The sequence below is a fragment of the Lepidochelys kempii genome, chromosome 3, assembly GCF_965140285.1.
Source record: "Lepidochelys kempii isolate rLepKem1 chromosome 3, rLepKem1.hap1, whole genome shotgun sequence".
NCBI lineage: Eukaryota > Metazoa > Chordata > Testudines > Cheloniidae > Lepidochelys > Lepidochelys kempii.
The window spans coordinates 114,404,577-114,432,239 of record NC_136382.1 but is presented as its reverse complement, the minus strand read 5'-3'; the positions used below and the strand labels follow the sequence as shown (position 1 = coordinate 114,432,239).

General features: G+C 39.7%; 1 protein-coding gene across 2 annotated transcripts; it reads left to right on the top strand.

Annotated features, from left to right (window-relative positions):
• The first annotated feature begins 407 nt into the window (after positions 1-407).
• Positions 408-27,612, top strand: PPIL4 (peptidylprolyl isomerase like 4). 2 transcript variants are annotated; one of them, XM_073337601.2, is made up of 13 exons: positions 408-649; positions 1,811-1,878; positions 1,964-2,028; positions 4,164-4,281; positions 5,091-5,233; positions 7,636-7,732; positions 9,790-9,906; positions 11,185-11,309; positions 11,929-11,996; positions 12,732-12,857; positions 13,924-14,020; positions 14,502-14,640; positions 27,183-27,612. In XM_073337601.2, exons 1-13 carry the CDS (start codon positions 580-582, stop codon positions 27,399-27,401), a joined length of 1,452 nt encoding a protein of 483 aa, XP_073193702.2. In that variant the 5' UTR covers positions 408-579; the 3' UTR covers positions 27,402-27,612. The 2 variants fall into 2 exon arrangements, with proteins under 2 accessions (XP_073193702.2, XP_073193703.2); XM_073337602.2 differs by having other exon boundaries at positions 410-649; positions 11,929-11,995; positions 12,746-12,857.
• The last annotated feature ends 51 nt before the right edge of the window (positions 27,613-27,663 follow it).

The following is a 27,663-nucleotide window of genomic DNA, read 5'->3' as shown; positions in this document are numbered from 1 at the left end:
CCCCACCAGCCGCTGCTGAGACAAATCAGTGAAGGGCCCGGAGGTTTTAGGCAGACACACTTTGACAAGGGACGCTTTTAACACAAGCAAGTACGGCTGTCTGTGTAAAACACCTCACAGAACCCCGCCTCCCTCAGCGGCTCCATCCACCTTTGTAGCCGGCTGCATGAAGCGAAACAGCTCCCACCCCTCACAGCCCCAATCCCATAACCCCTGCAGGCAGACTCAGCGCGCCCACACGCACGCGCACTCCCCCTGCCACTGGCAATCAGCGCAGCGCAGCGCATGCGCCTTGCCTACCCTCACCCCCCTGTGCGGACAGTGCCCCGCCCCTCCGCTCCGCCCACCCTGCTCCCTTTTGTTGTTGCGTCACACCGCCCGCCCAAGTGAGGGCAGAGGGTGAGGCGGGCGGCGGCTTCAATAGGTGTCACTGAGCACGCTCAGCTTGCGCGGGCGCGCTCCATAGCTGCAGAGCCGAAAGTTGCTGCCTCTCCGCCCTGAGTCTCCCGGAGGCAGCCGCGGGAGGGACGCGCTGCGGGGCCTGGCGCCGCGTTGTTGTGGTTCCGGGGCGCGGCGGCCATGGCTGTGCTGCTGGAGACCACGGTGGGCGACCTGGTGGTCGACCTGTACACGGAGGAGAGGCCCAGAGGTGAGGGGCGGCGGGGGGGGGGCGCTGGGGAGTTGCAGCGGGGGGGGGGGCGGATGGGGGCGCGTTGGGGGCAGACCCACCCAGTGCAAACGTCCCGCTCCTTCAACTGAGGAGGGCGGAGGCCACAGAGTTTAGGATAACGCTAATGGCGCGGTGCTGCGGGGGGCGACTCCTAGGGGTGGGAGTGGGGCGTGGGTGAGTTCAAAAGCAGGGCGCCAGTAGGGTCACGGAGCAGATCATGTGTGATGCTGACTGTGCTTCAGCTCTCCGGGGCGATACGGTCACAGAATGAAAATGAGGGGTTGATTGCACTTGACTTGACTCAAACACTCCATGCATCTGAAGAAGTGGGTTTTTTACCCACGAAACCTTATGCCTAAATAAATCTGTTAGTCTTTAAGGTGCTACCGGACTCCTTGTTTTTGTGGATACAGACTAACACGGCTACCCCCTTTGATACTTAACACTCTTAAGGAACCCCTTGTTGGGGGCTTGCAGTAATCCTGCCCTTTTCTGGTTTGCAGTTCTCATAAAGTGTGCACGGATATTTATTTATTTTTTTTAGTTGAAAAAATGCGTGTTGGAGATTACATTCGCTATACCAAATTAGGACCTTGATTCTGTGTTTGGGTGGGTGTAAGGACGTTAGGATAAAAGATGCTTACTCTGGTAAGTTAAATGTGTGTACTTGCAGGATGAGGGCCTTAGTTTCCACATTTAATTTCAGGGGGATGTGGAAATTTATTACTCTGTTTTTTTTTTTCTAATTATAAACAACAATTTTGGTTGGGAACTCATTTTCTTCTACTACAGACACTATACATCTTATTTTTAAGTCTCTAAAATATTCAGTAAGTGTAATAGTTTTTAAATTGAAAAACCAACATTGACTTTTTCCTTGGTAGACATTAATTGGGGAAGGCCAAGGAGGGTAGAATGTGTGCTGATCTTTGTTATACAACTGTTCATATTTAGGATTCTAAATATTGCTGGATGTGGGATTTAAGAAGGGAAAATGCATAGTATTTAATCTTTTCCATACGTGTGCGGAAGGCTTTAGAATCAAGGTTAATAAAGTCCCAGTACAGCCAAAAAGAAAAGATCCATGTGCAAATCACATTAACAGGTTTTTTTAGTAAATTTCAATATAATTTCTTGCAGCTTGTCAGAACTTTCTGAAGCTTTGCAAAATCAAGTACTACAACTACTGCCTCATTCACAATGTACAGGTAAGTGTTTATAATAGATTTTTATTTCCTTCTTTGTCTACATCCATAAGTAGACTAATACCTTGTGTATCTTGCATTGTTACAGAGGGATTTTATTATACAAACTGGTGACCCCCTGGGGACTGGCCGTGGAGGGGAGTCCATCTTTTGGTGAGTAAAACCTACATAAAATGAAATAGGCCTAATTTGGGAGTATAGTTGACCCAGTTTGCACTTGCTGAATGTCCTACTGAATCGTTGTTGGGAGATGAGAGCTTCTTTTGGCTCATACATCTTGTCATTCCTCATGCTATCTTTTGATCCTAGACACTTAGGTTTTTTTTGGGACAGCGTGCTGCTTCTGTTCTAAATCAAATCAATAATGGGTGTAATTGTGAGCAGGTGACTGTACGTTAGGCTGCTGTGCTATGTGTCCTACATAGCTGCTCTGTGGAAGTAAACACATTTTTCTACTGTAGTGCTGAGAACTATGATTTACTGCACTTACATTTTGCTTGTGATGGAGAGGAAGCAGGCGACTATAGTAAAAATTCCTGTATTCATGTGTCCACTCCCCGAGCTCCCTTTCCAAGTCAATAAAACTGTTGCTTGGGTTCACATTTTAACTACATTAAATACATGAAGTGTGCTTTTTGGAAATAGATAATTGGAGAGTCTTGAGTTTGAGAGTTTTTTAAGAGGGACGCATTAAAATTGGTGTTAGGAAGAAAATTAAGTTTCTTATAAAAATCAGTTTTCTATAGTGATGCACCTGAAGAAACATGCAGACAGGTAAGATAGAATTCTGGCTGACTGCATAATCTTCCAGATCATTTTTCCTTTGAAACTGATTTTCTAGAGGGAAAACCAAGTTCAAGTTGCAGGGGGAAAAAACCCTGTATTTACCGCATAGTTGATGAATACTTCTCATGTAACTATCTGCAGCCAATAGACTTGCAAACTGGCTAATGCTACTCCAGACCTCCGTAATACAGACCTTTAAGGAAGTACACCAAATAAATTTGCATCTGTTCTATGCTATGTTATGCTACAATGGAGTTAGGGAGACCTGGTTACAAACTTTTACCCACGCTATAGGGTAGATGGGGACCAAACTGTGTCCCTGTAAGTGGTTTAAAACTTTTGACAATCCAGAGTTCTGGTGTATTATTATTCTGGTCTGTTACCAGTCATTCCTGGGATCTTCTCTTCCGTTGCACTTTTTCATATTATACACTGATTTTTCTTTCCCTGCCTGGCTCTTTGATGTGCTCTGTCAAAAGTAGAATCTTCTAAAAGAGTGGCAGGCTGACTTGCTTCCCTCTTCTGTTCTACTGTTCGCCTCTGAGAATACAGATCCATTCTGAGGATGTTATCTTTTTTTATTGCTGAACAGGACTGAAATGTGGGGGTTTCAGTTCTTGGTGCAATGTAAACTGATATAAGCCATGTTGAAATGGATTTAAGAGTTTAAAATCATAATCAGTTTAAAATCATAACTTTATGTGTAAGCCAGATCTCTCACCTGGGGGAGAACAATGTGAGATCAAGATCAGACATTGACACTTAAAATCACTGCATCGAGTCCTGTATGCCTTGAAATGTGGGGGTTTCAGTTCTTGGTGCAATGTAAACTGATATAAGCCATGTTGAAATGGATTTAAGAGTTTAAAATCATAATCAGTTTAAAATCATAACTTTATGTGTAAGCCAGATCTCTCACCTGGGGGAGAACAATGTGAGATCAAGATCAGACATTGACACTTAAAATCACTGCATCGAGTCCTGTATGCCTTGAAAGCGAATGTGTAAAATGAAGTTTGCAGCTTTTTCTGTTCAGATGATGAATTTTAGTCTATGAACAAGCTATTTAATTGCTTTTACTTTGTTTTATAAGGAGAATTTGATGCACAAGTGCCATTTATATTTGATAAAGTGAATTATGCTTTTAATTCCTTGCACACTGTACTGAAAGTACATTTTGACAGTAGCTTGTAGCAAATTACATGCTAGTATCTACCAGAGATGTCAGAAAATATTTTCTAATATGCTTAAAACCCCCTAATTCTGTAGAATGTCTGCAGGGAAAGAGCTGTTAACATTATCTGCATTATGGGGGGTGGCTGGGTAATCCTATAGTCACAGTATAAATGTATAGTGTAAAGTGATCATTTTCTTTGAGCATTCTTATTATAACATATTTTTGTAAATTATTTTGTCTTGTTCACTGTTGTATAACGCTTGTTTCACTGTCAGCATTTTTTAATCTTGCTGGCTCATAACATATTTATTGTATATATTTTCAGTAAACTCTATGGTGATCAAGCTAGATTTTTTGAGGCAGAAAAAGTGCCAAGAATTAAGCACAAGAAAAAGGGAACCGTGTCAATGGTGAACAATGGCAATGATCAACATGGATCTCAGGTCAGCACACAGTGTTGAGAGGCTTTGCTATAACTCTGGAATAGCAAAGAGGGAAACTCCACAGTTTAAAAAATGTGCATAACAATGAAAATAACACACAATTGCTGTTCCTTATTGTTAAAAGGATATTGATGAGGTATTCATATTTTTTTCAAATGATTCTAGAGCTTCCTGGTTATAATAAACTCTCTAACTTGGAAGCTGAAATCCTACCTTAATAACATGTTTTCTTCATCATCAGGTGCACTTATTGGCTCATTATTGTAGAGCTGCTCAAAGGTGCTAGGCTGATAAAATAATCATTAACAATAACGTTGTTTAGGTAGAAGAGGACTGAAAGGGACAGTGTGGCGGTTAACCTGGCCTAATGTGTAGTATTCCCTACATATACTTCAAAAAAAATTTATTTTTTAAAATCTGCTCCTGTGCTCCTGGACAAATCTGTCAGTTCCTCCTAGCTAGAGCTGTGTCCAGCTAAATATAGCAATGAGCAAGACTTTTCCAATTTGATTGTAAACCCTGGGTTGCAATTGTCATTCATTATTGTGTTGGTTAACCATATGGTCTGTTCTAAATTAACGGTGGAGGGCTAGATGCTCAGCTGGTGTAAACTGTCATAGTTCCATTAAAGCCAATGGAGCTACATCAGTTTACGCTGCTTGAAGGTCTGTTCCTGTCCTCTCCCATTGAAGTCAATGGTAAAACTCCCACTTACTTCAGTGGGCACGGTGTCAGGCCCAAAATTATATGGAGATTCTAAAAATTTTACAGTTTACTTGTAAACAGGTTTTTTCATCTTGTCCTTGTAGTTTCTTATTACTACAGGGGAAAATCTAGATTACCTTGATGGTGTGCACACAGTGTTTGGAGAAGTAACAGAAGGCATGGATGTATTAAAGAAAATTAACGAGACCTTCGTTGACAAGGAATTTGTTCCTTATCAAGACATCAGGTATGACTAGGTTTAACTTCGTAGCTTAGTGGTGACAAAGTGCTGGAGGCTAACTTATTAGCCAGCCCTCAGATCACTTAGGCGCAAATTAGTTTCTATGGAGAAGGCCAACTGGGGAGTATGTGGCTAATTAGCTGATCAGTCTCGAGACTGATGAACCAGTTAGACACCAGCTGAGGGTGACACAGGAAGGAAGGGACAGAAGATTAGGTTAATTGAACCCTGTCTATTCTGGAATTCTAAGAAGGGAGATCTCTGTGCCTCTCTGGCCCTGCAGGAAGGGGCAAGAAACCACTGTTAATACTTAGCTGCACAGGACTGTATTGGGGTTGGTGGCAGGAATATAAATAAATAATATGGAGGTGCTACTTACTGGAGAGTCAGAGAGGTTTGTGGGTATCAGAGGGTGGGAATGGAATCTGCCCTCTTACAGAGGGTGTGTTGTGATTTTTGTAAGAACTGGCTCATTGATCTTTCTGTAAATAGAGTTAATATGGCAATGTCAGGACACTTGTTAAAGTATCTAGTATGTTTCTTCGTTCCATTATTACTGGTAAAATATTGTGTAATTATATGTTATGGGGGACTTACTAAATGACTTTAGAGGAAGATGCATTGACTAGATCATGCTGTCTTATCAACTGAAAGAGAAGCTGTAGGCCCCAGACCTGTAAGCTCAGATGGACCCTGCATCTGCACATAGCAACATTGGGAATTTGCAGGATTGGGTCCATAGATGGGATGGATGTTGTCCAGACCATCCAAAATAATGTTTATAATGTTGTTCATCTGTGTATGCGGTGTTGTAGGTGTGTTAGTCCCAGGATATGAGAGAGACTAGGTGGGTGAGGTAATTTCTTTTACTGGAACAACTTCTATTGGTGAGAGACAAGCTTACACACAGATCTTCAGGTCTGGGACATGTACTCAGTGTCAAAACTAAGTACAAGGTGGAACAGATTGTGCAGCATAAGTAGGTAGCACATATTTCAAGGGATCATTCAAGGTGAAGTGGCCTGTTAACACCTCTCTAATCATAGAGGGAAAAAGGAGAGGAAGAAAAAGCTGGGGGAGGAGGCTAGTGGGTTATAGATTATTGTAATAAACCATAAATCTAGTTTCTGTATTCAGTCCATGATTTTTAGTGTCTATAAATTTAAGCTCCCAGTCTTGTCTACTGAAAGTGTTATGCAGGTTTCCTTTGAGGATGAGAACTGAGTGGTCAGATATAGAGTGATCTCATTGTGAAAAATGTTCACACACACAGAAGCGATAGGGTGTGTTTTGTCTTTTTATAACTTTTTGGGAATGTAGTGATGGGGCATTTAGTGCGCTGGATGAGGTACAGCGCATGTTGACAGGCATGTGTAAGGACCAACGGATCTTGAAAGGTGCGTTGTTGGGGGATGTTGATCATTATTGCAGTTCAGATATACCTACAGATTTTTGTATGTGCTCATCTAGCAGGCTCTGTTGCTTTTAGTTGATGTATTTTGGTCTGTGGGGAGCTTGCTTCTGATGGTGAGGTTGGGATGGGGTTGTTTGAAGGCCAGAAGAGGGGGGCAGTTCAGGAAAGATTTACTTCAGGATATGGTTCCCATAGTGTATAGGTTGTAATTGTTTGATACCCCTGCCTCCCATATGGATTCCAGTGTGGGTTGTTGGTGACAATTAGAGGTGTGCAGACAGAGGAGGCATTATTTCCATATTGAAGCAGGTTCTCTCGAGGAATTGGGGTGACTTGTTCCATGATGTGATCTACTTCTGTAGTGGACTACCCTTACTTGTTGAAGGTGGTCTTAAGTGTGTTAAGATGAATATCCCAGACTTTCTCCTTGGAGCATATTCTGTGGTATCTGAGTGTCTGTTTGTAGATAACAGATTTCTTGGTGTGTTTGGATTGGTTACTGGATCTGTGAAGGTGTCTGTGGTGATCTGTTTCTTCTATATTAATCTGTGTACCACTTTCGGACAGTTCAGCTGTATTTTTGTTTTGATTCCATGTAGCCAAAATTAACTGTAGGATGCACTAAGTGGGGAGTTAAGAGGGCAAGAGGTTGAAATGAAGACTTTACTCGTAAACTAGATTAAATGTTGGTCAAGGAATAAACAAGTACATTAAAAAAAAATTGTTTATTAATAAAAATACTTGGTTTATTCCTTGTATCCTAGCAGCCTGTGTGCACATCTGAACTGGCTTTATTAATCGTTATATATGAGTACGTAGAATTTAGTATGTAGTTATACAAAGTATTTGTCTAGCCCTGTAGTAGGATATAATCTCTGCTAGTATCCCTAACATTAATTGATGAACATGGAATCAAAGTAAGCTAGTTTTAAACCAATTAAAATGCTGACTCTTGTACTGGACTTGACTTGACTTTTTTTAAATTTCCCATTAGGATAAATCATACAGTGATATTAGATGATCCATTTGATGACCCCTCCGGTTTAATAATACCTGACTGCTCCCCAGAGCCCAGCAAGGAACAACTAGATGTAAGTACTGCCAACAGCTTCTTGGGAAGGTGTTGAAAATGAATAAATGTGCTAACTAGTTTCCCCTATGGCCCACATTCAGCAAAGCACGTGAATGGTCCATTTAAGTCAAATAGACTACTCGTGCTTAAAGTTAAACATGCAAGGAAGTGTTTAGCAAAATAAGAGCTGCCAATATGCAATTACACATTTCTTGAGTGGAGGAAGATTTCTGAAGATCTATATATAGGAATTGGAAAAGGTTCAGAAAAGGGCAACAAAAATTATCAGGGGTATGGAATGGCTTCCATATGAGGAGAGATTAATAAGACTGGGACTTTTCAGCTTGGAAAAGAGATGACTAAGAGGAGATATGTTAGAGGTCTATAAAATCATGACTGGTATGGAGAAAGTAAATAAGGAAGTGTTATTTACTCCTCATAACACAAAACTAGGGGTAACCAAATGAAATTAATAGGCAGCAGATTTAAAGCAAACAAAAGGAAGTATTTCTTCATACAACACACAGTTAACTTTTGGAACTCCTTGCTAGAGGAGGATGTTGTGAAGGCCAAGACTATAACAGGGTTCAAAAAAGAACTAGATAAGTTCATGGAGGATAGGTCCATCAGTGGCTGATGGGCAGAGATGGTGTCCCTGCCTCTGTTGGATCACTTGATGATTGCCTGTTCTGTTCATTCCTTATCCACTGGGACCTGGCATTGGCCGCTGTCGGAACACAGCATACTAGTCTAGATGGACCTTCACAGCACAGTTGTACTTGAAGTGACCTCTATGGTTACAAAGCAAATAACTATTACAATTTTGAAGAAGAGAACAAAAAAAAGATCAGGGTGTTTCCGGTTGTGACTATGTATAGTGGGATGGGATGCAAAGACTTACTTTATAATTCACACTACAAAGAGAAAAGCTGTAATGTTATTTTAATAGTAATGAACCTGTCGTCTGAAATGCCCAGCTCTGGCATTGTTTCCTTGATACATTCTTCTGGAAGAATCAAAAAAATCACTGCTAACTTATTTTCTTTTTACAGTATAAAATGAAGTTTATCCTTTTATTCCCTTTTTTTCAATAAGAAACATTATCAGCATTTCCACACAAAAGGAAATTATTGTTAAACTGGAAAGTATTATTTCACATACAAGCAGACACGCTGATTTGTTTTGTTTGTATTCTAGGCAGAAGGGATTTGCAGAACAATTCAGTTTATTATGTTTTCTTACCTTGCAGTTATTGGAGCTGCTGAAAGGAAATATCTTTTGTCTGGGAGCAATGTTTCAAACAATAAATTGACTAGAGAAGTTACATGTTTTAAAAAAAGTTTTAACAGATACCTTAGTGATGAGTTTGGTATAGGAACTTAATTAGAATAGAGGGTATACCAAAATTTGTCTAATATATCCACAAGTCTAAACACTGCATATGGAGCTTGATAGCGCAGTGTATGTTAGACAAACACTTGAAAGTTTTATTATCAGACACTTGCAGAGGAAAAACAGGGATACACCAGTTAGCTCTAGTGAAATGTTTTGAAATAAGAGAACTTGTTGGAAGAGAATTTAAAATGGCCAATATTTTGTTGTAGGAATGTTTTTGTTTGGAATACTTGACTAAATACAATAGTATAAAATATACAGTTCCTGTAATTGTATTCTGTTAAATTGAAGTCCTGCTAGATGAGGCTGAAATCTTCAATACTACTTGTATACTCATTTCAATAAAGAAATATTTAAAAAAAAAGGGGGGGGGTACTCCCCTAAATAGAAACAAGCTGGCAGGTATGTTGGGGATACATTTGGTATAATAGAGGTGAAAGACTCCATATTGTCTAATTGAATCTAGCCCAGGTTGACTGTGATAGAAGCTCATTACCATGTGTAGGCTGCTTAGTTGTCTGTCTGACCAGAATGAATGATCTTAGCCTAATGGTTCAGGGATATAGTCTTAGTTTCACAACACACACAATCCCAGACTGAGGTAGAGTTTTAGTATTAAGAAAAATAAAGGCTTACCCATGGGTCAGTATTAAAATGCTATTTTTTTTTCCAATTTCTCAGAGTGGCAGAATAAGAGCAGATGAAGAAATTGATGACTTCAAAGGAAAGTCTGTTGATGAAGTGGAAGAAATTCAGGCAGAGAAAGAAGCAAAAACTCAGGCCATTCTTTTGGAAATGGTAAACATCAGTTTTGTGTTTTGGGGTTTTTTGGTCTTGTCAAATGTAATTTCTTTGTGTATATATGCTCTACATTATGTTTGGATGAGTGAATGCTTAAGACAAGTGCTTGCCTTGAGTTGCATATCAGAAATGTTGGTCTCATGGACTAGGGTGCATGGTATCAGGCTTCTGGTAGAGCTAAAAGAGTGAACATGGACACTTGATCTTCATCCATTTGTAGGAGGAGATTTCCCAGGAACACCTGTACCATCTCTGTTCCAAACCCAGGACTAGAATTGGTCTTATAGGGGGTTTGTAAGAACTTGCTAGAGATGCTTGTAAAATTATAAAAGCTGGTCAGTCCTGCATGGAACTGTTATCCCTGCTGTGTGTTTCTTTCTTGGTACTGGAAGTTTGTATGTATTGGATGGCTGAGTTACCATGAAATAATTTCTCCCCAAATTCACATATTGGCATTGGGAATACACAGGAATATAGTGTTGGTTCCCATTCACAGAATTACAACAGAATAGCTGCCTGCTGTTAGATAATAAGCAAGAACCCACTAATAGTTAATTTTTTCTCCCTGCTTTCTGCCCTTGGGATGTTTGACTTAATGGTACTATATGGTTGTAGCTTCTGGAGTCCTCGTGGAATTGCAGTGAACTAGAATTTAATATGGCTGGTGCCAGACTTTAGAGGAGGTTCAGTTCACCTTCTTTAGGAATATTAATGAGGAAAAGACCCAGTTCCATTCTTATTTTTAAAATGGCAGCAGTGAGTCCTTTCATTGTATGAATGTATGTGACAAATCATTACGCATTGTTTTGTCTGTCAACTTTGTATTATTCATCCACCCAAATTTGACTAATACCAACTAAACTCTAATGGTACTCTGGCATAGCATCTTTCATCTAAAGAACGTAAAAAAAGCTTTTTACGAACAAATTTAAGCCTCAGCATTCCTGCAAGAGAGAGAAGTATTATCCTGATTTTACTGATGGGGAAACTAAAGCAGAGAATATTAATCATGCAGTCACTGGCAGTAGAACACTGCACATTTCTAGTCACCTGTTTTAACCACTAACCATACTTTTTGGGGAAAATAATGTTCTCCTCTGAGTCCTCTGAGTGACTATAGGTATTTCCCCAGGTTTCCACTGATCGAGTCACGAGGAAAAGAATATTTGTCGTCCCGTCCCCTCCCCTCCTTTCCCAACAGAACATAGCGCCATGAAATTCAGGAAGCTCTGTCTAGAACAAATTGAAAAGCCTTTCCTTTTCTGTGTGCTGCAGGTGGGAGATTTACCAGATGCAGATATCAAACCACCAGAAAATGTGCTGTTTGTCTGTAAACTGAATCCTGTGACCACAGATGAAGACCTGGAGATAATATTTTCACGATTTGGGCCCATTAAAAGGTAACTTTTACAGAATAGTTATAAAAAAAACACCAAAAAGAGAACCAAGTTCAGTTTAAGCAGTCTCCCTAGGTTCTACTGCTCTGCGTGCGCTCACTCTCTTTGGAGACCCACTTTGACCACCCTTGTATCTGGGTATAGTAGTGGGACAATTGTTGACAAGTTGGGGTGTTTCGGAGAAATACTGCCAGCCTGTTACATGGCTCTTTCTTAAACATTCCTCAGCATTAATTGCAATCCCAAAAGTTAAACTAACAAATTTTTGTCCTAGCTTAGTAAAATGTAAAAAAAAATCAGAGCATTAATGATGGAAAATAGAATCTGATTCAAGAAGCTTTCGTTTTACTAATTTTAGGACTAATTTTAAAACCCGTACAAATCTCAACGATTGCTCACATGAGTAGTCCTATTTAAATCCACTTCAGCTGTTTGAAGTCACTGAGGCTACCAGTGTGAGTAGAGGTTACTTATGTGAGTTACGGTTGAGGATCAAGCCTCAAAGGCATTATAACACAGGTTAAAATTTCTAACCTGTTAAAGTCCCTTTCAAACAGTGATAGTCGTCAGCTATTTTCAAACCAGAAGGCATTGACACTTTAATCTCATGCTATTTTTTCAGCTGTGAAGTGATTAGAGACTGGAAGACGGGTGAATCTCTTTGTTATGCTTTCATTGAATTTGAAAAGGTAGGTTGCTTATAAAAGCAGTGTAATAATATGCTTGGGTTATCTCTCTCCTCACAAACGCAGCTCTGTGCTGGATGGAATGAACAGGTGATCTGCTCAAGTGTGTTGGTTAATATTCTCATCTATTGACTGCAGCCTACAAAGGATGTAGTCCTCGGTTCAGGAAAACATTTAAGCATATATATAAGTTCATCCCTATTTAGCAAACTGTTTAAATATGTACTTCAGTCCCTTTTGAAGTCAATTGGAATATGATCAGACTGTAAGAGTTGTTCTCATGATATAAAATTTATAGCTTGTGTTTTATTGGTTGGCTGTTATCACTCTACTGTCATTCTGTGAGAAAGTTATCAGTGAAATTCAAGAGTATGCCAGAACACTTATCTTTAGCCTGCCAGAGAGTTTAGGATTTTTAATAAAGCCATTGTCTGTTGTAATTGCGTCTAAATGTATTATTCCAAACATAATACACATGGCATAGATTTATCTAATCTCAAAGATGAAATGCTTACATTAAGGCAAATAGTAAAATTATTATATTTATTTTTAAAAATTTTAGAAGTGTGATGAGTGTTGTGATTTAATCCATTTTAGAAAATGAAATACGTATTTACTCAGTTGTGGCATATTCATTAGGAATCTCTATGCCAAGAGCAATTCACTTTAGATTTAAATGCTGACTTCATAAGAATATTTGTGTATGATTTGTTAATTAATCTTGACTTAAATCTTCTGGAAACACTGCAAAAGGAGGAAGATTGTGAGAAAGCCTACTTCAAAATGGATAACGTGCTGATAGATGACCGGAGAATACATGTGGATTTTAGCCAATCTGTTGCAAAGATTAAATGGAGAGGAAAAGGTAGTTTTGTCATCCTTTTGATTCTGTACCAACTTCAAACCTTAAATTATTAAATATTGCTCTCCTAAACTAGAGTTGTTGTATAGGACAAGCATCTCTGTTACAAGGTTAATCAACTCCTTTCGGCAGTATAATGGCCACAGCTTGGTATTCCTGGCTGCATGAGCAAAGGCTACTAAGTCTAGGTCTCTACCTGTTTACTACATATTAGAGGACAAGGGGTTTATTGGTGGCTGTCATGTTGCCAAGTGTATTTTTTGCCAGTAAAAGTCAACTATTGGTATTGTTTTATATTAATCTCAAGCTTTAAAGGGATAATTTTGGATATTATTTATTAACATAAAATTGCAGTAATCAGCATATTCTGCCTTTTTGTTTGCCATTCACTTCATGAAGGACTACATTTACAAGACAAATTGAATATCAAGGTATTTAATACTTCTGTTGCAGTATTAGCCTTCACCATAAGGTGGCAGCACATAACTGACAGTACTGTTAACTAGTTTTCAAAACTTCAAAACAGAAATATGGAAAATAAAATCCAATAGGCCTCTTCAAAATGTTAACCGGTGAAAAATGTTTTTCAAAATTTATACTAAAAAGTGTATAATTTTGTAGTGTGATTCCCTCCCTTCCTCTAAGTTTTAGCACAGAGCAAAGTTTCATTGTTTTCATTTTGAAAATAGGGGGGAGTAACAGAAATGCCAACAGAGCTGTAAGCAGAGAGCTGCAGGACCAGCTTCAAGCACAAACAGAACAATTGCCACTTGGTGCCTTGTGATCCTATCCAAGCTCTGCATCCAATAGGCATGAGGTGGGAGGAAACAATTACCTAGCTAGGTCTTCTCAGCAGAAGGACTAGAGACAGAAGGGAAATCATGGCCTGATCCTCCCTCTTTTGCTCTGGGTCATGCACACTATAAGACCATTCCTGGAGTTTGTTACTGTGCACATCTGTAAATATGATTACAGTAATGATGACAATTGTATCCTGAAATGTGCTATACTCCTATGTCTTTGATTTTTAAGATGGAGATGAAAGCCCAGTTTGTTTTTGTATGAACAGGTGGGAAGTATACCAAGGATGACTTCAAAGAGTATGAAAAGGAATGTGATAAACCTTCCAAATTAACTTTGAAGGAGAAAGTAAAGCTAAATCAAGAGTATCCTTAACAGTTGAATAATCTGTGTGGTATATTGGCCTATAATGTAGTGGACTTGCAACTAGATGTTGTGAAAACAGCTTCTAAATCTCTAAGCTTTTGTTGGGCAGACGTTTAACTGCTGCTTAACATAACTATGTGGCATCAGTTCTCGAATTACAGATTTATTTTTCAATTTGCTATTTTGTGTGAATAACACACGGTCAAATCAGAATGTGTTTATTTTACACCCACTTCTCCCGGTTGTAAATAACTACCCTACTGCAAAGCAGTGGAGAGGCAGGATGTTTTGTTTCCCAGAGCAGATTTCAATCAGCCTTACTCTTTTAATTTTTCATTATACATGATTTTTGTTTTGCACAAAATACTGACTGTCTCAATGTTATGCCCATGATAAAGCGTGGTTTTGCTTGGTTTGAGCTTTTATATTCTGAATTGACCAATGATTGGTATCAAGTCTGCCCTTAATCAACTGATGTAGCGCAAAGTATGACCTTGTGCTGGATGAGGAGATAGAGGAGGCTAGAGCAAGTCACCTACACTCAGGTAAAAAACACAAGAAGAAAAAGCACCGCCATTCAGACGATGAAGAGGATGACAAGAAGACCAAAAAATCCAAGGTACTGAACTGCCACCTTTTCACTGACTATTTAATTCTGTCACCTTACGGCCATGTCTCCTCATAACTGCTAAAAGGAAATGGGTTCGACTGGGGACCTTGCATGCGAACGTGCAATGAATGAAGGACTTGTTGCAGTGTAGAAAGTGGCTGCCCAAGATATTCTTGAACTTCTAAAGCTAGGTGTACATAATTGACCTTCTGCTGAAATGTCCTGAAAAGGTAGCACAGACTTCACAAAAGTAGGCGTTTCAACACGGGTCTGTTTTTCACATATTTCCCATCACAGATGAGTGAAGCTTAATCATATTTCATGAGTGCAATGTATTTTTCATGTACTTCCTGGAATTGTGCACAGGAGCTTCCTCTAACGTGCAGTCAGAAAACAGCCTCTTAATGGTTTTACTTGTCTTTCAGCTGACTCAGAAGTATAAATGTGAAATCTGTGTTTGTATTGTGTAGATTAGTAATACTGGAGAATGATGGCTTTGTTGACACTGTGAAAACGATCAGTTGCTGACAATGATTGTCAGTAGTGGCCCCGCTCCCTGCACCCATCTGTTTTTATTCTTAAGATACTATTGATCTTCATTTAATGTAATCCAAGTAGAATTTATTAAGTTGGTCGTTTTAGCATTCTTTAACACCATGTATGAAAGAACACAGCTGATTGACAATTCCTTTTAAAAAGCTCCGTTGCCTGGCACATGGCAGATTTCATGCGCCTTGTTGGTATTAACCATTGAACCCTTAGTGCAGACAGGGCACAGGCATTTTTACTATCATGTCATCTAATCACGTGGTAGTAAAAACACCTGCACTTGTCTACACTACTGTTTCCACTATTGGCGGTAGCAATACAGTTCCGCTGATGTTTGTAATTTTCCCTGCTGCTTTTCTTTAGGTCAAAGGCATTTTGTGTTCTGTTCTGTCTGCTGAGGTATACCGTGGCTAAAAAGAGACATTCACTTCACTGACAGGCAACCTATCCTAACCGTACAATGCTGCACTACATATTGATGTGGTATTTAGAACAGCTGACCTATATGTAAGGTGCGATTACATCGGCCACAAATAGACTATGAGAAGTGTTAGTAAATGTATCCTATTTCCCGCTCATATCGGTGGCATATTGGCTAAGCTGTTTGGAGACTGTAGTTTGAGAAGATAAATCAGCACAGTGTGACCAATTTAAAAAAAAATGTAGTTCCTCTTCTGAAACAAGGTAAAGAAATGTCTAGGAAATCCATCCTGCAATGGAGAGACTGTGATGCATGGGGGAGACAACATCTAAACAGGTTCCCATTATGGGCATAGATATAGGCTAAGAGAGTGTGGAAACTCCTCCTCTTTCACATACAAACATGTCATGCCAAACAGAATAATACACTAGGTAAGTTGTGTTGTCTCCATAGCATTCAGACATGTTCTATAGAGTTCAAATAGCTCTGCTTTTCTACCCCTTTTTCCCATTTGTTCCTTTTTTTTTTTTACAAAATGCAGAATTGACCCCTAAAAATCTAAGTTTATCTGCATGTGTTCTATTTTTCTGTAAGAGCAGATAATTTCAAATAGAATTGTCCTACATTAAGGCCTCACTTCATTATGGAATTATATATAAAAAAAATCTACCTTAAAAGAACATGAAACTTGGAAAGCCAAGCACTCAAAAGTTAGGACATGCCAGAAAGGTTTCCTGTGCAAACTTAATGCAGCTTCCTTGTGCATGTGCACTGTGAAAGTCTTTAATTACATGTTTCAGAGTAGCAGTTGCGTTAGTCTGTATTCGCAAAAAGAAAAGACATACTTGTGGCACCTCAGAGACTAACAAATGCATCCGATGAAGTGAGCTGTAGCTCACGAAAGCTTATGCTCACATAAATGTTAGTCTCTAAGGTGCCACAAGTACTCCTTTTTTTAATTACGTGATCACACGCTATTCTTCCCAGAGGATCCCTAACTCATTCAATAAACAGGTGATTATTCAATATTTTTTTATACTCTACAGCCATTGTATGGTCCCCGACCTTTTTTACTGCATACCATCCAAACCTACACTGAATACAAAATTATTAATTTCTCTTGGGTGCTTCTGTGGTGTTCATCACTACTATATTGGTGTCTGGCAAGAGCAGCCTTAATTCTGGCATTTCCAACTCTTGAGTGCTTAATGTTCCTTTAACAAAGTGGGGGTTTTTTGTTTTTGTTTTGTTTGTTTGAAATGTAATTTCCTAATTTAAAAGTTTAGCCTGAAGTAGACACCCGGTATGGAAATTTTGAAACTGAATGGTTGAAGTTTTAATCAACTGAAAACAAAGTCGTATAATAGTAAGCAACCTTGACTCTGGGTGGCGCTATCAGCTATAATGATCTGAAGAGTATTTTTGTGCTCTGAGTAGTTTCCATGATGCTAAGATGTTTTTCTGCTCTCTGGTGGTGGTCTTTTTTTTTTTTTTTTTCTTTTTCCTTCAGTGTGTTTTGACTCATCCTTCTTCATACTCTTGTTTTCTGACTCTTCAGTCTACTTCAGGTTTAAACATTATTTTTGACTCTTCCACTGTGTGTCTTGATTCCAGAGGGTAGGGCTGTAAGGGTATTGTGGTTTTCTTTCAGTAAGTAGCAGGATGTGGGTCTTGAGCAGGTGGGCTCACTGGCAGAGAGAAGGGATCTGAATAGGAGCTGGCAGGGTGCTCTCGATAATACCTGTACTTATTGTTTGGGAACTTTATTTTCATTTATGACTTCCTTCCTTTCCAGTTTCCTCTGCTCTCGGTGTCGATTTCCTTGATTTCTTATCAGTCAGTGAATCTGTGGGAGGAGTGTAGTTCTTGTCCAGTGGACTTCTGTTGACATTTATTTAAGACCTTACTGACTTTCCCATGTGTTTATAATTTCTCACGGTTTATGAGCATAGTGAGCCATGTGTTGATTTTTATGGTTGCTAGCAAGTGTTAGATTAGTGAGTCAGCTACTCTTTCTGTTGGACTTTGTTCTGTTATATAGCTGTAATAGTTTAATAAAAATATTGACAGCTAAGTTTGATCTTAAGTTGCCAATTGGAAAAGGCAATCTCATTTGTTTGCTGTTCTGTTGATATAAATGCCTGTGATATCTCTGCTATGGTGAGATGAGTTTGCAAATTTGTGGTGTTTCTCTGGTGGTGGAATCATGTGTGATAAATAGCAATTTGCATGATCCTTCAGGTGCTTCACCTGTCCTTTGCCAAGTAATGCCCCTAAAGCTAGACTGCTTCTAATACTCCAAACCTCTAAGGAGCTTGCAGATAAGTGCCATTTCAAAATAAATAAACTGCCACAGATTCCCTTCTCCTATTTCCTCTTCCCTTTCTAAACCTCCTGCTGCAACCCAGTGTGGAATTCCTCCACCCCAACATTTCACTGGTCAAAGAAATAGGATGAGCAATATTTAATGCTGGACCAATGACAGGCCTAAAATCCAACATGAGATAACTAAAAGGAGTTAGCCAATGAGGGATTTATTCTATCTGCATATTAGGAACCTTCCCCCCTCCCTTTCCAATGCTGTGTGACATATGTTTGTAGCTCTGCTATGTCACAAGACTCTGGATCTTAAAATCCATTATCATTTTAGTAACTGTGAGGTTCCTAAAAGATTTATCTTTCTCTGTGCCAATACATGTTTTTACATGCTGAGAAAGAATTAAAGGGAAAAGACAAATAAAATAGATTAAAATCTTTAAAATGTTAAGATACAGATTTTACACATGGATAAGATTATTAAAATATGGCCTTTCCTTTTCCATCCACACAGCTGAAACTCTCATCCAGGCTCCAATCATCTCACGTGTTGATTGGGCAATAGCCTTTTCTCTGGCTTTAACAAATGCAATCTTGCCTTTCTCATGTCCATTCAGAATGCTGCTGAAAAGATTATTTGCATATTCTGTCACACTCACATAGCCCTCTCTTTGCATCCCTCCTCTGACTCCTTATCTATGGCATCAAACATAAGCTGCTTGTCTTCACTTTCAAGATTCATCACAGCCTGTCCCCACCCTACCTGTCATCTCTCCTTCACAGTGGAGATGTCAACTCCCACCTCTGATTGGCCCACGATGCCACCTCCATTGCACACTTGTTAAATTTTCAAATAAACACCCTCATGCTTGTCCCTATGCTGCCTCTCTCGTTTGTGAGCCGCTCTGCATGAATATCTGCAAAGCTACCTTGTTATCAGTCTTCAGGTCTCTCCTTAAAATTCTCCTTTGCCCTGAGGCCTACAAAAAACTTGACAACAGTTAGGCTGTTGGTGTGCTGAGAGTATTGCCTGTCATGCAGACCAGTACATTCTTGTTTCCTTGTACTCTGTATACATCTGTTGCCTCTTGATTTTAGACTTAGCTTGTGAGGTTTCTGGAGTTGGGACAACCTTTTTGTACAGAACCTAGCACAAGAGCACACTGGCCCATGACTAGGGCTCCTAGGTGCTATAGAAATACAGTACAAGTAATTGATAATCATGTTAAAATAGCTATTCTTTAAGATGTAACAAACTCATGCTAGTACCAATCTTTGTATCGTGCCATCACTTACTGTACAGTTTGTGTAATATGTAATGTACACATGAATCACCAATGGTAAATAAGAGAAGAAAATATAGGGACTATGTACAATGGCTGGTGAAATATAAAGGTTTGGTCAGCATGAGTTTGAGATGGTTACCCGACTCATGAGAGGTAAAACCGCTTTCAGGTTCTAAAAGTAATCCTAAACTTGAAGCAATACAATATTTGCCGCCCCCACCCCCCCATGGCATCATGTAATCTGTCATTTTTACAAAAGAACGATTTTAAAAAGTTTTTTTAAAATTGTATCCCTTTTCAGATCTTCCTTTTATAAAGCCAGGTTCTCTTTAGACTATAGGTTCATCTTATACAGGTATCAAAGGGAGAGGAAAATTAGTCAATATGTTCTTAGAACCCAATAAAAAAAATTACCCACCGCCCCCCCCCCCAAAAAGCTTTTTCCTCGTCAGTAATGTTGTAATTTTAAAAGTCTGATATTTCTGGGTCTCCCAGAATAGAAATGCTGCATGTCTTATTGGAAAGCTGGGTATCTCCTGGGTGTGGAGTAAACTTCTAGCCCTGCTGGTTTTCAGGATGTCGGATCTTAAACTTTGATCTGTCCTCCAGGACTAAATGTTGCTTGTCCAGGGCTTCAGGCCAGTTAATTTTTGGGAAAGATGGAGGGAAATTCAATAGATGGGAGATTGGGAGGAGAAGGAAACACTTTGCTTGTAGCCAATTCAAATACAATAAAAAAGTGGAAGTTAAGAGCGCCTCAGATTCTGTTTGTAGTAATTCCCATAGATCTGGGTTAGTGCACAGAGGGTGGTGAAAATACAATATCACATGGCTGTCACCTACGTGTGTACCTGTCTATTTATTTCTTTGCCCACAATGCCCAGTTGGTTTCTTCCTAGGCACCTTGAAACTACCACATTCCGTCTGAATTTAGTCTCAAAATTCAGTAAATAAGATGTTCTCTTTAGCCTTCTTCATTTTATTATCATTGCACCCAAAAATAAGACAAATTTACAGCAGAAAAAAATGATAAATGTTTAACCACCAGTCAGACTACTTTGCTGAGTAGCAGTGATAGAATAGCAGAAATCGTTGGATCCATAGACTAGGATTGAATGTAGCAGAATAAGCATTTACAGATGTAATTATATAATAATTTTTTTTCTAACTAGCCTGTTGGTCTGATCCCCCATAGGAATGATAAGTGGTGTTGAGGCAAGCTGTTATTTTTCTGGAAACATAAGAATCATAGCTTCCCTCTAGTTAAGCAACTTCTAAAATGCCACAATGGTAACTAGCATCAAACTGAAGAATCTTAAAGCAGCTGATGCAATGTTATAACTTGAATGAATTTTTTTCAAAATTCTGCACCCTTTAATCAGAGCCTTAAACACCTGACTTTCAATTACAGGGAATAAGCAAGTATCTGATAAATTCTTGCTTAACTATGCTAATTTCTGTATAGTATGAGTGTAAATATCCCTCCACTTCAGACATTTAGAGTGACTGGTTTATGGTGGCATAGAGAGAGAGTCTAAATGACCTAATGGGCCTTTTCTTTCTCTTAATTTCTGATATTCTATTACTACGTTAAATTCTCTTATAGCTGATAGGGCAGATATAGCCGGTTTCTTAAATTTCATGAATCATAATTTTATCAGGAAAAGAAAAGTACAACAGCCTCCATGCTGCCTTTTCATTATACAGCCAATTTAAATTAGCATCTTCTGGGATTAACATTTTCCTTTGCACTTAAAATTAATTCAACAATTTACAATTCCCTTTGCTCTAAGAATAGGTAAATACAACCCAAGTACTGTAGTTGGATTACCCCTTACCAACTCCCCATTCAGTACTGTCCACTTAAAACCAGAACGTTTGATTCTAAATCAGATGTATGTTGACTGCACATTTTAACTTAATTTCCAACTTGCTGTTAGAAAAATCTCTTTGCTGTTTCTCCTTGAGAAGTTAAACAGGATCATAGACATAACCCTCTCTTGTCACTCATGACAGTGATGTGCAATGCAGAAAACCCTAGGGTAGTAAAAGTTAATTAACATACTTGACTGTAAAAATACTACTGTTGGCTCTCACAATATCTTTCATGAGATTTACTGTTCTCAGTCAACTAAACAAACATTATAGAAAATACTACAAAATTATGACTGAATGCAACCATATATATTATTCTAAGGTTAAAAACTTAGATAAAGTGGAGTTAAGGTTGTAAATTAATTACTTAAAGGAACAGAGAGATCCTGTAGAGATGCATAGTAGTTTTGTCAGAAAATGCAAATGTTAGCCCTCTGTATTCAAAGATAAGATTACACTTAAGCGGGGAAAAAGTATGGAAAAGGATAGCTAAGATCAACAAAAGCTCATAGCACAACAGTAGAATGTGACTCCAGGTCTGAAGGCTATTTATTTATTTGAATTGGTTTCAGAGTAGCAGCCGTGTTAGTCTGTATTCGCAAAAAGAAAAGGAGTACTAGTGGCACCTTAGAGACTAACCAATTTATTTGAGCATAAGCTTTCGTGAGCTACAGCTCACTTCATCAGATGCATTCAGTGGATCACTGTATTTTCCACTGAATGCATCTGATGAATGCATTCAGTGGATCATCGGATGCATTCAGTGGAAAATACAGTGATCCACTGAATGCATCTGATGAAGTGAGCTGTAGCTCACGAAAGCTTATGCTCAAATAAATTGGTTAGTCTCTAAGGTGCCACTAGTACTCCTTTTCTTTTTATCTGAATTGGATCAGGGTCATTGTTACTTCCTCTTTAAGGTGCCATGGCTAGCTCAGTCAATAGAGTGATCACTCTTAATTTTAAGGTAATTGGTATGAACTCCATGTTGAGCACATACCTCAGACTCTCTGCAGAAAAGTTTATTTAAATTCTATGGCTTGTATTATACAGCAGGTCATAGATGAGATGATGTAAAGGTCCTTTCTGGCCTTAATCTGTGCAACAAGAAACTTTTGTCTCCTACCCTGCCTACCCAATTCCAAGCTGCTTATGAAAGAAACTTTAATCAGGGGATCTAAGAAGTTTGCCATTTGTGGATTGTATTTAAGATGGCTTTATTCACCTGAACAGATGACCACTGAATAATGTAGGGTCGTGTTATGTGATTACGATTGTTGCAGGAGGCAGGTGTCTGATTATTTTTCCTTAACTTTGTCTGTCTGTCTGTCTTCAGGTTTTATACTGCTTTCTATCACTGTAGTATCTGACAGCCTTTCATTTAAAATTGATCGCACTATTTAAGTCCTTACTTGCCTTCATGGAGTCTCTGGTGCTTCTCCCCTTTCAGGTTAAAAATTCTGCTTGGGGTTGGGTTTTAGGTTTTTATTTTATTTTTACATTTTTGGTGTGGTAAAAAACTCAACCACACTGTCAACGTAGTGTTCTTCATTTGTATTAATAAAAATACTTGTACAGCTATCCTTCATAAAATAAGGGAGAGATGTTGTTTTTATACATAGTGCTGACATAACTATTCTACAGAAAGATAATTAACAGTCTGAGGTAAGTTTTCAGTTAATATAATTTTATTAACATCATGATAAAGATGGCAAACAGCTACAAGAGTTCATAGTGATATATCAAATATTGAAGTTATTGTATCTCCAAAATGAATTTGATTATAAAATGATTACTAGCAAGGTAGATTTTACATTTCTGTAGGTTTTTGAATCCAGCTCTTGTACTCTTCCTTCTATAAAGTTTTGATTCTGATTTATTATCATGACCAATTACCATGTCAGCAATTCTTGCATAACTGTATAAAGGGCATATCCCTGCCACGCACGTAAACTGCGCGTGGATTTAATAAAAAGCTTTTGAAATGTATGGTGGATTCTTCAACTATACAGGTTAAAGGGGGAAACATTCCATGCTATCTTGCTTCTCCTTTTAACTCTCATGACACATGATCCTACTTGGATCATTTGGCTCATCTACCTATTGCCTCCACCACATACACTATAACATTTTATTTCCCAGGGTTGCATTCTGTTGGTTAAACCATGAGACTCTTTTCTCTTCCTGCAGTCCCATGCCTCAGTAACTACACACCCATCTTCTGCAACAAATAAGGCAGGGGTCCTACGAACAGCCTTCACTACTCATAGAATCATAGATCCCTGATTCATCCCCAGCGCGGATCCATTCTGTTCATTAAATAAAGCAGGGATCCTGGGGGGGTTGGGGGGGAATCATATATGTGATCCTGTCACTAAAGACCATGTCATAACACATATGGGCATCATTGCTGAATTAAGGTGGCAACCTTAATTCTGTCATTTCCTAACTTTTGAGTGCTTGACTTTGCAGTCTTCAGAATGTTCTAGGAAATTTACATGTACAAAACTACACCCAAAGTTAATATTATGTTGACTAGTCACTAAAGGGGAAAGGAGAGAGACGTTGGCAGTGAATTTCACAGCTATATGACGACAGTAGAGACTCGGAACAATTCCAGGTTCTGTAGGAGAATCTTCTCAAGTGGTTCTATACCCTTCTTCCTCTGCCTTTCCTGACCCCTTTTGCTCCACTTTGTCTCTGTTCCAGTCCTGACTCTCCCACCCCACCATTTAGCTTCTTGTCCCAGTCTCCATCTCCATCCTGTCCAAAACTTCCCCTCCTACTACCCAAGCTCCTCATCTGATCTGTTTTTCCTCTTTCTCCTCCCCAGGCTCCCTGTCCCAGTTTACTCCATCTGTTCCACACTTTAGTGTGAGAGAGATCTTCAAGTGGCATAAAGCTGGGATAGCTCATGCCATGCTACCCTTACCTCCAGCAGCCTATGGTGCAGGGCACATGGCCAGATAGCTGTGGAAAGAAACATTAACTAATCCTTATAACACTCTTGTGAGGCTAGGTATTACCCCCATTTTAAAGGTAGAGAAACTGAGGCAGAGAGGTGAAGATGCTCTGTGATCCCCAAACAAATTAATCTTTTGTAGCAGCGCATACTATTTAAATAAAGAGCATGCTGTCACGCTCACATTTTTCAGACTGCTTTAGATTGTGTAGCCTGATCTCCCTCTGCAGCAGTTGCTGTGTTTGTGTGAGGGCAGCCTGGAAGTATCTTTCACATAGGTTATGGACTCAATGGCTGTGACCTATATAATCACTTAATAATTATATAGGTTTTTCTCTTGGATTCATGTAATCTCAGTTTTATTGTTTACAACCACAACTTAAAAGATGAAGGGTTTCTCTCTGTTCCCTTACACTTGTGGAGTTATTTTGAAGGAAGTGCTGCAGTTTTTGGATTTCTTTTGTCAGAAAAGGTTTCCATTTAAAGTTGTGGATTTAAGTCTAGAAACTTGGCCACTGAGGTCCAGTGGGAGTTCATTGAGGGCATGCTTGGGGACTTACCTTGAATCTAAGACCTGGTTTACACACACAGCTGCATGAGTTACATTAAATTAGTATTTAAATTGTAAATGAACACAGGCATTGGTGCTGTTGGTCAGTGAAATTAACTGTGCTTTAGGCCAGGTGAGCTTTGGTAAACATGTGACTATTGTGTTTTGATACACTAAAGTTAATAGGTTTGAGAATACAAGCCAACCTGTTTGTTGTGGTGTCCATATAAACACCTGTTTGATCAATGTACTATTGATTATAAATGTTGATCTTTATACCTGTAGTACATGTGGACTGGGTATATGTCCTTTATTTAAAAGGCAAATTTATACCTGCCTTTATGGTAAGGGATAGTTTATAACTATGAACAAATGTTAAGCACGTTTCTTTCTCTTTGGCAATGACTACATTGTGTGGTTTTTTTCTGATATTTGCATATTGGTGAAGTATCCTTTGTTCCCACGCAAGCTACAACACTGGCTTGAAGAGTACACAAAATGGGGTTAGAATATGGACTTTCACAAAACCTCTTAGGAAGTGTATGCATGTGTGTTGGGAGGGGAAGGAGCTGAAGGAAAAAAGGGTAAATCGTCCTTTTCAGATCTTGAAATAAAAGAAATCTCACTTCTGGGTAGTTTAATGATTGTGCAAACAGTAAAGAGTCTATTTTTTTTTAAATGAAAGCAACCAGAACATCTTACGGAAAAGCTTGGGGTTTGAAATGATGTGGCCTCCATCGTCTTAATCATTCCAGAAATGATATGTTAAAGGGCCTGTTGTCTTCATTTGGCAGATATTTCAGTGCCAAATCAGTTTCTTAATGATCTTCCCAAAATGCAAATTCTTGAACGCTTCTGACAAAAGCTTTGATGTGTTGAGCTTGTAGGTAAGTGCCGCAGGCTGCTCAGTTCTAATGCCAAATGGCATTTTGAATCATGTTACTTATGAGCTTTCAAATAGCAGTTGTTCTCTGATGACTTGTAGTGTCTGAAATTTCCCTAGTTTAACTACTTAACATTATAGAGCTTTGCATAATCAGTGTTGTGCTGATACAAAATAGAGATGGGCCTGAACCAAAAGCCTGGATCCAGACACCTCCATTGTCAGAATAATCAAAATCCAAACCCAGATCTGAATTTTGCAAATAACTCCAATTGTGATAACAGGCCAAACAAAAGCTCCGGAGCTGAACCCCGACCATTATTACCAAGTTACCACTTGCTTTGGTTCATGACCTTAATCACAAGAACTAACCACTATCTGCTATTCTTCTTTCAGCTAATGGAAGATAGAAGGCCTTAGAGCAGTGTTGGTCATTTACTAGCCCACAGACCGAATCTGGCCACAGAGGCCTTCCATTTGATGGGCTGGGTGTCAGCTGTTCTGTCCTGCTCCATGCAGGGAGCTCTACTACCTGGCTCCAGCTCCAACCTGGGCTCTCTGGGAGCTCTGGCCACAGGCTCCCCTGCTGGTCCTGGCTGTAGTGTCCCCATGCTGACACAGGCTGGAGCTGTGTGGAGATTTGGACATTGCCTCATGGGCAGCTCCCCTGCCAGGCAGCCCCTTTCACTCCATGGCTGCAATGCATCCTCCAAGCCAACATGCGCTGGCCTGGGTGTGAAGGCATGCAAAGAAGTTGAAGCTGAGACCAGGAACAGAATACAGGGGCTAGATCTGCTGGGAGCCCAGGCCACAGCCAGAGCTGAGTAGCAGGACCATCCTTGGTCAGAGCTGGTGGGAGCCTGGGTGGAGCTAGAGCTGAGTAGCAGGGCTGCCCTTGGCTAGATGGGAAGCCAGGTAGCAGGAGTCCTCTTACAGAGGAGTCCTGAGCTGGATGTAGGCAGGGGGAGGTGGGGATGGGACAGGCTCTAGGGAAGTCGTCCCCTGTTCCTTTGGGTTTCTCCCAGCTCCCCCCCGGCACATGCAGTAATAAGGAGGCTCGTGTCTTCTGCAGCTACTCCCCCTTCCTCTCGCCACCATTGGACTGAAAATCCTGATTACCCGAATGAGCGTGGGGGAACACATTGCTTATTCAGATAATCATGATGTTCGATCGATTTGAAATTCAGATAAACAGACCACACCTATACCTGGCATGACTGTAAGCAGAAGGCAAACGGAAGTGCATCCCAAAGCATGCCCCTGATTGGACTAGCAGTCTGCATGCTATTAACAAAATCAACCAATGTGCCATCTTTGGCGCATACGCCATAGGTAGCCAATCCCTGCCAGCTGGGTGAAGAATTGACATGGTTTCACTAAAGTGCAAACACCTGAAGAGCCATTTGGCCCCCCCCCCCCAAGATTTGGACATTGCCTTTTCTGCACGACCTGCCCCCGCCCCCCCGCCAAGAAAATGTAATTGAATACCATTGCCTTAGAGGTAGCACTTCTTGGTGTTGCTGTAGTTTATTTAGCTACATGTTTATTTCACATTAAATGCTTCACCTTATGCATTTGAATTGCTTACTAGTAGTACAAGCTTTAGAAAGCCAGAGAGCGGGTCTTACCTACTTTCTTGTTCTGTTTTATACCGTTTAATATTTTTACCCCTTCACCTATACCTGCATGTCACCAAACTTCCTTGACAGGACTCTGACCGACAATATGAAGAAGAAGAATGCTGTAGAGAGAAAAGAAAGAGTGAAAAGAGAGACCGACATCAAAGTCGCAGTCGCAGCCAGTCTCGGGACAGAGACAGCCACTACAGTTCCAGCAAATCTAAAGACAAATACCGAGGAGAGCTTTGGGAAAGAGAGCGTGATAAAAAGAGAGACCGAAGCAGAAGTCCTAAGAAATCCAAAGATTAGGAGCGGTCCAGATACAGATGATCTCCCCTTCTCTCTTTATATTTGTATAATGCATTGGAGACAACTGTGCAGGTACCAGAGCACAGTTGTGTTTGCCGGTGCTTCTTGACCTTTCAGTTCCAGGAATGCCCAGTGTACATGTGTAACCTTTGATAGCGTAGAATACTGCTTGGCTCTGGGTGACTCTCTCAATAAAGGGTTTTGTATTTTATGTGTATTTCTTTGCTATTTCACTACAGGGCTAAAAGTTGCAGTGTAGAGG